Source organism: Vipera berus, assembly GCF_964194415.1.
Source record: "Vipera berus genome assembly, chromosome: Z".
Classification (NCBI taxonomy): domain Eukaryota; kingdom Metazoa; phylum Chordata; class Lepidosauria; order Squamata; family Viperidae; genus Vipera; species Vipera berus.
In genome coordinates, this window is record NC_138205.1 from 50973136 (window position 1) to 50983060 (window position 9925).

Sequence of the window (9925 nt, forward strand, 5' to 3'; positions counted from 1 at the left end):
CTCTAGAGCCTCGGGCTCAGGGTAGGGGCGGTGGAGTGGCAGTTGTTGTGAGGGAGACCTTATGTCCGCGGGAGGCCACCATAGTCCAGATAGTCGGGTGTGAGTCCCTCCTCCTGAGATGTGGCCCTAGAGCTCAGTTGGGCTTGCTGCTGGTGTGCGTTTCGCCTAGTCGCGTGGCAGCAGCCCTGCCTGAGCTTCTCGATATCCTCTCAGGGTTGGTGGTTGAGTTCCCCAAACTTATAGTTTTGGGTGACTTCAACCTACCATCCCTGGGGGGATCATCTGAGTTAGCTCGGGAGTTCATGGCTTCCATGACGGCCATGGACCTGATGCAGGTTATTCTGGGCCCAACTCATGGGGGGGGGTGTCACACGCTCAATCTGGTTTTTCTATCCAGACGGTGGTTAGATGATCTTGGGGGGGGGTTCCCCAATTATTACACCCCTGTCATGGACCGATCATCATCTCCTGCAGTTGGTCTTCCGTTTTGCCACTCCCTGTCGTGGGGTTGCTGAGCCAATAAGATGGTTCTGTCCTAGGCGCCTTATGGACCCTGAGCAGTTCCAAACGGCGCTTGGGCCCCCACCTGCCTCCTTTGCTCACAGCTCGGTCGATGCCCTAGTGGAAGCCTGGGAAAGGGCAGCCACAGAGGCACTCGACCAAGTTGTACCCATGCGGCCCTTGACCTGACGCAGATCCCAACGGGCTCCATGGTTTTCCATGGAACTCCGCGAGATGAAGCGTCGGAGACGGGGCCTAGAGAGCTGTTGGAGATCCAGCCGATCCGAATCCGACCGGTTATGACTAAGGTCGTTTACGAGAACTTATCTCGCGACGATGAGGGTGGCAAGGTCTAACCACTTTGCCACCCTCATCGCGTCCGCAGATAATCGCCCGGCCGCCCTGTTTAGGGTAACTCGCTCTCTCCTTAATCAGGAGGTGAAGGAGGAACCCTTGCAGGGTCGAGCCGAGGAGTTTAGTCGATTTCTGTCGGACAAAATCGCTCGGATCCGGACCGGTTTGGACTCCGACTGGGCAGAGTCTGACGATGAGGATACGGGCAGCCTTGTCGATTTAATCTGGGAAGAGTTTGACCCTGTGACTCCTGAAGAAGTGGACAAGATCATGGGGAAGCTGAGCTCCACCACGTGTTTGTTGGACCCATTCCCCTCCTGGCTGACTTATGCGGCCCGGGATGGGACACGAGGCTGGCTCCAGGCAGTGATTACTGCCTCTTTGAGTCAGGGTAGTTTTCCCGCCGCCTTGAAGGAGGCGGTGGTGAGACCCCTCCTCAAGAAGCCTGCCTTGGACCCAGCAATTTTAAAAAACTATCGTCCGGTCTCCAACCTTCGCTTTCTGGCGAAGGTTGTTGAGAGCGTGGTGGCGCAGCAGCTCCCCTTGTTCTTGGATGAAGCTGATTATCTTGACCCGTACCAATCGGGTTTCAGGCCCGGGTACAGCACGGAGACGGCATTGGTCGTGCTGGTGAATGATCTCTGGCGGGCTCGGGACAGAGGTTGCTCCTCTGTCCTAGTCCTTTTAGACCTCTCAGCGGCTTTTGATACCATCGACCATGGTATCCTGCTGCAACGTCTCAGGGGGTTAGGAGTGGGAGGCACAGTTCTCCAGTGGTTCTCCTCTTACCTTCTGGCACGTTCGCAGTCGGTGTTGGCAGGGGGGCAGAGATCGACCTTGAGACCTCTCATTTGTGGAGTTCCTCAGGGATCGGTTCTCTCGCCTCTCCTGTTCAACATCTATGTGAAGCTGCTGGGTAAGATCATTCGTGGTTTTGGAGTTGGGTATCATCAATATGCTGATGATACCCAGCTTTTTATTTCGACCCCAAACCACCCCAGTGATGCCCTCGATGTGATGTCCCGCTGCCTGGAGGCGGTCCGGGTCTGGATGGGGAGGAACAGGCTTCGACTCAACCCTGACAAGACTGAGTGGCTGTTTGTGCCAGCATCCCGAGAAATTCCGATTATTCCATCTCTGGCCATGGGGGGTGAGCTATTACCCCCCGTAGATAGGGCTCGCAACTTGGGGGTCCTTCTAGATTCACAGCTCTCTTTGGAAGAGCATATTGGAGCTGTGACTAGGGGGGCCTTTGCCCAGGTTCGCCTGGTGCGCCAGTTGCGGCCCTATCTAGACCGGGATGCCTTGCGTACAGTCACTCATGCGCTCGTGACTTCTCGTCTAGACTACTGTAATGCTCTCTACATGGGGCTGCCCTTGAGGTCCACCCGGAGACTTCAACTGGTGCAGAATGCAGCCACGCGAGTTGTCTTGGGGGTTTCCCGATACTCCCATGTTACACCTTTGCTCCGCAAGCTGCATTGGCTACCGGTTGCTCTCCGGGTGAGGTTCAAGGTGTTAGTGATGACTTACAAAGCCCTTCATGGCATGGGTCCGGATTACCTACGGCAACACCTGCGGCCGGCGTCAACTTCCCTCCGCCCAGTGCGCTCCCACAGAGAGGGCCTCCTCAGGGTGCCTCCGATCAAAGAATGCCGATTGGTGGCCCCCAGGGGGAGAGCATTCTCTGTGGGCGTGCCAGACCTATGGAACCGCTTACCGGTTGAGCTCCGGATGGCCCCCGACCTTCGCTCCTTCCGGCGCGATCTCAAAACCTTCTTTTTTGAACAAGCTGGCCTGATCTGATGGGATGGGGTTGGGTTTTTATAATTAGTTTTAATTTTTAATATGTATTAATCACTACGGGCATAGTTGTTTAATCACTTTTTAATTTTTGTATCCTGTTTTTTATTATGTATTGCCCTGTTCACCGCCCTGAGTCCTTCGGGAGAAGGGCGGTATACAAATTAAATTATTAAATTAAATATTAAATTAAATTAATCTTCTCAGCTCCTTTTCTCTTTTTAGAAGGAATCCCATCTTCTGTGCAGCTGGTGCTACATCTTGCCTTATTTTTCTAGAAAAAATCTAGCTAACCATACACTAATATCTGTGTGGAAGACATCCTGAACTATGATTAGACAAGAACAACCCGTAGTTTCAGAAAGGGATATTTTAAATAGTTGAGCAGCATTTGTGCTCTGATTTGGGTCTGAAAGCATCCATGCCAAGCAAACCAAGGCACATTTCTGACCAAGGTCATATCCCATGTTCTGACAAAACAAAACAAAAACTGAAGCGTGGAAAAGGATCACCTACCAACTGAAAAGAAATAAAGAGAAATTAAAACCTTTATTGATTACTCTATAGGCTTTTAACTTTTAAAAATATTTTATCTGTTAAATTAAAAAAACACCAACCGAAATCTAAGATGAACAGTGTTCTATATGACAAAGTGTAACATTATCCCTTCAGTAGCCATCATGAAGGGATTTTATTATGCTTAAGGTTGATGTTAGTAATATTGATATTAGTAGTGATACTTTGTAATCATCTTTGTTTATGTGCAAACAGTTTTGTAGGTGCTTTATATTGGAAAATTAGTTATATAAAAGCAAATGTTTCATGCTTTAGGTACAGGGGATTGCTTACATGAAAAGAGCATGGTAAAGGGAGGGGAAAAAGGAGTTATGGTGGAGCCTGGGTTGTTGTGTATGAGTTATCATCTAGTAATTATTTTTCTGTACCTTTTGGTTCCTAGTACTAAGACCAAATCTCTTTGTTCTGGAAAGGTATAAAAGGTGGAAGACATCTTTCCTGGTTGTTGCCTTTATCTCTCTACCAGCCACAAAGAGAGATGTGGCCACCCAACTCTATTTTGATCAAAATAAAAGTTATTTGCTTGCTGAAATCTCGGCCGAGGAGCTTCTTTTGGCTCTTTTAAATTCCTGAGTAATGCTGGGGCGATTGTGAGGCTAAGTATAAAACCTTACAATCAGATGCCCAAGCAAAGTCCAAAATCTGGACACAGGTGCAGGAATAGCCTCTTGTTATGTTACTGGTAGTTAGTTGTTGAAAAATAAGCTGGTGGTAGTATCAGAGAAAGGGACGCGGTGGCTCAGTGGGTTAGGACGCTGAGCTTGTCGATCGGAAGGTCGGCAGTTTGGCGGGTCAAATCCCGAGTGCCGCGTAACAGAGTGAGCGCCTGTTACTCGTCCCAGCTTCTGCCAACCTAGCAGTTCGAAAGCACGTCAAAATGCAAGTAGAAAAATAGGGACCACTATGGTGGGAAGGTAACAGCGTTCCGTGCGCCTTTGGCATCTAGTCATGCCGGCCACATGACCACGGAGACGTCCTCGGACAAGCGCTGGCTCTTCGGCTTTGAAACGGAGATGAGCACCGGCCCCTAGAGTCGGAAACGACTAGCACACATGTGCGGGGGAACCTTTACCTTTACTTTAGTATCAGAGATTGTTAAACTTATAGTCTTATTTTCCATGAATTCTACTGTCAACTTAAAAAACTGTCTAAATTAATTATAACAGCACATTCTTCAACTGGAAATTCCTATCTTTCATGTCCTCTACTAATTTTTTTTGCAGAATATGCATAACTCCTTGCCCATTAATTTCCTGATTTAAGAAACTATAAATATTATAAACTTTCTTTCCTAAATCAACAAAAGCAGGTGATCCATTTTCAAGACGTTAATAGCACCAGAACACATACAAAGGGCTGAACACTATAAAGGGTTAGATGGTGGCACATACAAAACCATTAATCTATCAGAGATGTACTGACAGGCCGTATGACAGGCCGTACTCAGCGTGTGGTCCTCAATGGAACCGCATCTACATGGAAGGAAGTGTGTAGTGGGGTGCCCCAGGGCTCTGTTCTGGGCCCAGTGCTCTTCAATATCTTCATTAATGATTTGGATGAGGGGATAGATGGGGAACTCATCAAATTTGCAGACAACACCAAGCTGGCAGGAATAGCCAATACTCCAGAAGATAGGCTTAAGATACAGAAGGATCTGGACAGACTCGAACACTGGGCACTATCTAACAAAATGAAATTCAATGGTGAAAAAAGTAAGGTTCTACATTTAGGCAGGAAAAATCAAATGCATAGGTATAGTATAGGTGGTACCTTGCTCAATAGTAGTAACTGTGAGAGGGATCTCGGAGTCTTAGTAGACAATCACTTCAATATGAGCCAGCAGTGTGCTGCAGCTGCCAAAAAAGCCAACACAGTGCTAGGCTGCATTAACAGAGGGATAGAATCAAGATCAAGTGAAGTACTAATACCACTTTACAATGCTTTGGTAAGGCCACACCTGGAATACTGCATCCAGTTTTGGTCACCACGATGTAAAAAAGATGTCGAGACTCTAGAAAGGGTACAGAGAAGAGCAACCAAGATGATTAGGGGGCTGGAGGCTAAAACATATAGGGAACGGTTGCTGGAATTGGGTATGTGTAGTTTAATGAAGAGAAGGGTGAGGGGTGACATGATAGCAGTGTTCCAATATCTCAGGGGCTACCACAAAGAAGAGGGAGTCAAGCTATTCTCCAAAGCACCTGAAAGCAGGACAAGAAGCAACGGATGGAAACTAGTCAAGGAGAGAAGCAACCTAGAACTAAGGAGAAACTTCCTGACAGTTAGAACAATTAACCAGTGGAACAACCTGCCTCCAGAGGTGGTGAATGCTCCAACACTGGAGGTTTTTAAGAAGAGACTGGACAGCCATTTGCCTGAAATGGTATAGGGTTTCCTGCCTGAGCAGGGGGTTGGACTAGATGACCTCCAAGGTCCCTTCCAACTTTATATATTATTATTATTATTATTATTATTATTATTATTATTATTATTATTATTATTATTATTATGTTTATCATATTAAATTTGCTCTTCAACAAGAACTAGAATGAGTTTAGAATTTAAACAGAATGTGTATTATTTAATTGCTAGACTGATTTAAAGGTAAAGGTAAAGGTTCCCCCACACGTGCGTGCTAGTCGTTTCCGACTCTAGGGGCCGGTGCTCATCTCCGTTTAAAAGCTTAAGAGCCAGCGCTTGTCCGAGGACGTTTCCGTGGTCATGTGGCCGGCATGACTAGACGCCAAAGGCGCACGGAACGCTGTTACCTTCCCACCGTAGTGGTCCCTATTTTTCTACTTGCATTTTTACGTGCTTTCAAACTGCTAGGTTGGCAGAAGCTGGGACGAGTAACAGGCGCTCACTCTGTTACGCGGCACTCGGGATTTGACCCGGCAAACTGCCGACGTTCTGATCGACAAGCTCAGCATCCTAACCCACTGAGCCACCGTGTCCCTTACCATACCACTTACCATACCACTGAGTAAAAAAACAAAGTCATTTGAGTTCTCTTTAGGAGGAGAATAATGGAATATGGTCAATGGAGGAGGATTAAGTGGTATTTATTTGTTTATTTCATAGTGTACAACCCCCTACCTCTATTTCTCCCCACAAAAATCCCATGAAGTAGGTTTTACCGAGAGAGACTGGCTGGCCTGTGAATAACTGAAGGCAGAATTGAATCTCAGTCGAAGAACTAATTTCACTGTCTACTATATACTGTAGTACTAGAAATTTTTCAGAAGCCCATTTTTTGAGCCTTTACATGCTCAACAGAACATAATCTTCTTCCTCCTTTCTGGGTTGAGCTAGAGAAGATACTTTCCAGTCTGGGTCCTGATTTGGGCAGGACCACTAACTGTTTTGGTTGCAGATTATTCCTATTCCACATAATCAGACACACAGACCAGATAACCTGCCCAGTATACAAGTAGTGAGAAAAGTAAAAAAAACCCAAACAAACAAGTTTTAGCATTATCCAAAGTTGAACTTTTATTGTCAAAAGTTGCAGAGACCATGTAAAACTTGCACATTTCCCTGAATACCAAAGCCAGTCTTCCAGCATTCCAAGACTCTTCTAAGGTGGGCAGTGCCGATGTTTTCATGGTGTTCTTGATAGTCTTTCCAGATGAGTAGTAAATGAAGCATGACGGCTGCCACTCCTGGGTCTATCGTTACAGCATGCCCAATGCCCCAGGCAACCAAACTCTCTACTTAACCTTTGCAGGTCCTTACGGAACCGCACACCCAGGAAAGTATGAAGCACAGGATTTAGGCAGCAGCGGGCAAAGACCAAGCCACTGGTAATGAGGAGGGCAAGATCACGCTGAAGGCTTACTGTGCAGCTTGATGCCTGCTGGCCTATCAAATCTGCTGCATCTAATAAGGTGAGTAGTGCATAAGGGAGTTGCAAAACCAAAAACAGCAGAACCAGGGCCAAAATGAGCCACAAGGCCTTGTGTGACTGGGCATAAGGAGAGGACCAAATAGTACGTGTAATGGCTGCATAGCAGATTACCATAATAATGAATGGTAGCACAAAACCAAAGCCCACTTGCACGAAGCAAACAGTAGTTCTGACAACAGTTACCCTGCAGAGCTGAAAGCCTTTGTAGTCCTCCACATGAGCATACATGACGTTAGGCACTGCTAGAGCTGCTGAGAATAGCCACATCACCCCTGAACAAAGCTTGCCCCAGAAACTGGCAGTGGGACGCATGCGGCGGGCAATGGGTACCCAGACTATGGCTATGTAGCGGTCTAGGGTAAGACTCATGAGGAAAAGAAAGCCACTGTAAAAGGTCAGGGCATGAAAGCCTTGCAGAACTTGGCACGCAGTCATGCCCAAATACCAAGTACCCATCATTCCAGCCACACCCACTGGTAGAGTCAATAGCAGTAGCAAGTCCGAGATAGCCAGATGTAAGAGCAGGATGTCACCAAGGAACTGGACTCGATGGTAACGGGCACGAACCAACAGCAAAATCCCATTACCAAGGAAGCCCAGAACACAGAACAGGACAACCATGACTGGAAGATAGATACGTGCCACCATGCGGATAGCCTTCTTTTCACATAACTCTGGCAGATCTGATGGGAATGTCTCAAAGTCCCATTGATACCATTCTGTGCTGACTGGAGGCTCATTGGTCCAAGGAACCTGTTCCTGCAAATGAGGGGAGGAAATATGTATCTCTGTGAGGCTCTTTAATACATGTCAAACCAAATAAATACAGGTAGTGACATAGATTCTTCAGTGTGGCCCTAGCATTTCACTGTTACAAGGCTTTTCTTTTCCTGGAAATATTACCCCTGTGCAGGAGTTCCCTAGCAGGAGTTTTCTAGGACAATTGTTTGATTCCCATCTTCGAATAGTAGTTCTCTTACCTTTAAAAAATGAACAAGGCTCAATTTGAACTAAAAACTATTAGGGTGCAGAATGTAAAATGTAATTTTCAGACCAGATTTTAATTCTGGCTTATGCAGAATGCCTGGCTCTTGTCACTTAGTCATTGTTGCTTGTTTTTTCTCTCGTCTTGTAATCAATTCTTGTGCCTCAAAAGCTTACAAATTATTTTTAAAAGGTTGATTTGTTATTGTAAAGATGTTATTTAACATTACTTTTGGATTTTTTTCTCATTTCCTACATGCACATATATACATTTGTAATGGCATTAATTGCAATGGTCGAATGAAAAACAATGCAGCCAACATTTTAAGTTGCCAGCAGCTGACAGTATTGATGTACTGAAGTACTAAAGCCCCTGACCTGTTGTCTAGCATTTGTTCTTTCAGTTGGTGGGAAATTGCTGTGAGAAAAGTTTGTCCCCTTCATGAAATGGTAGCCTGCAGTGTTTACTCAATAGTGCTCTGTTGCTAAATGAGGTTTGATTGCTCAATGCAGATTATCTACAGTGAAGACTAAGTTGACATACTAAGCATTTCTGGGCCTAAAAATGTAAAAATAATGAACTAGGAACAGCAGATTTGTATGATCAAGAATGAAATAAACAACCTGTGAAAGCAACTAACAAGTTTCACATGGAAAGGGCTAACAATCTGATTAAGCACAGTTGGCAGATCATTCAAATTCAAAAGCCAGGCTTTGCAAGAAAACCCCAAGTTGCCATTTTTGGGATGCATATGATGTTATACAAAGGTACTTTTTAAAAAACTTGGCATTATTATCAATTCAGAATGTTACATTGCATGTGATTTACACCTTTTCTCAAAACTGAACCAATATCATTGTGGTCTTCTGTTTGATTCAAAGACGTGAAATCTGGATCTGGTTGAAAAGTGTTGACTTCTTTTGTGATAGCTTTAGGAAGCTTACCCATCATTGACAGAAGTGCATAGTGAATGATAACTTGCATAGAAAGATAACATATCCTTATTTAAAATAAAGTTATGAAGATGGAAACAGTGCTTTTCATCCAGCTGTTATAGTTCTACGAGCTTGTGAATTGGTGCAACAGAATTAAAATGAAATACAGCTTATAGCTCTTCCATACAAAGATCTTTATTACTCTAATTTTACATTTAATCAGAATAAAGTAAAAGAAAGTGTTCTGTTAAACTTCAAGTTTTGAATATTTGGTCTAAAATCCTTATCTACTACCAATCACACAAAGAGATCTATTTATAAATCTTGTGGTGTCTTAATGCCCATTCCTTATAGTAAATAACAAATACAAACTGAATGGCAGCTATTTTAAATTCACTGAAATCAGAAGAGATTGGGAGTTCAGATTTAACTGTGTATGCTGCCAATAACTCAATGCAAAAACAGTTTGAGGAACCTGTGATGCCTGAGATTCCCAAAGGTATAAAAAATATTATTCTAACCTTCTCTTGCATAGTACTGAAGGTATGACCCTTGGCATTTCAAAGGATGGGGTTTTCTTAGCAGTTCTTAATAACCAGTATATTCCTACTTACTTGAAATTGGAGCTGCTCATCCATCATCAAATTATTATTCCTCATCAGTTTGCTGTCTACAAATATTCTTTAAGGCTTGTTATAAGTTGGCTATTCTGTTGAGTGATGTGGCTGATACTGAGAAGACAGTTCCCCTGTTTGATAGTGAAAGAGCTGGGCCATGTTATTCTTAGATGAATTATTTGTAGCTACGGCATGGAGCTTATGAACCATAGATGTTACATAGTTTTGTCAAAATCTGATGGATAGC

At 44.7% G+C, this 9925-nt stretch overlaps 1 protein-coding gene across 1 annotated transcript; it reads right to left on the reverse strand.

Moving 5' to 3' along the window:
• Positions 1 to 6835: 6835 nt before the first annotated feature.
• CCR10 (C-C motif chemokine receptor 10) lies at positions 6836 to 9699 on the reverse strand (the record flags this gene model as incomplete). Its single annotated transcript, XM_081345022.1, has 2 exons — positions 6836 to 7900; positions 9676 to 9699. 2 exons carry the CDS (start codon positions 9697 to 9699, stop codon positions 6836 to 6838), a joined length of 1089 nt encoding a protein of 362 aa, XP_081201148.1.
• Between the last annotated feature and the right edge of the window lie 226 nt (positions 9700 to 9925).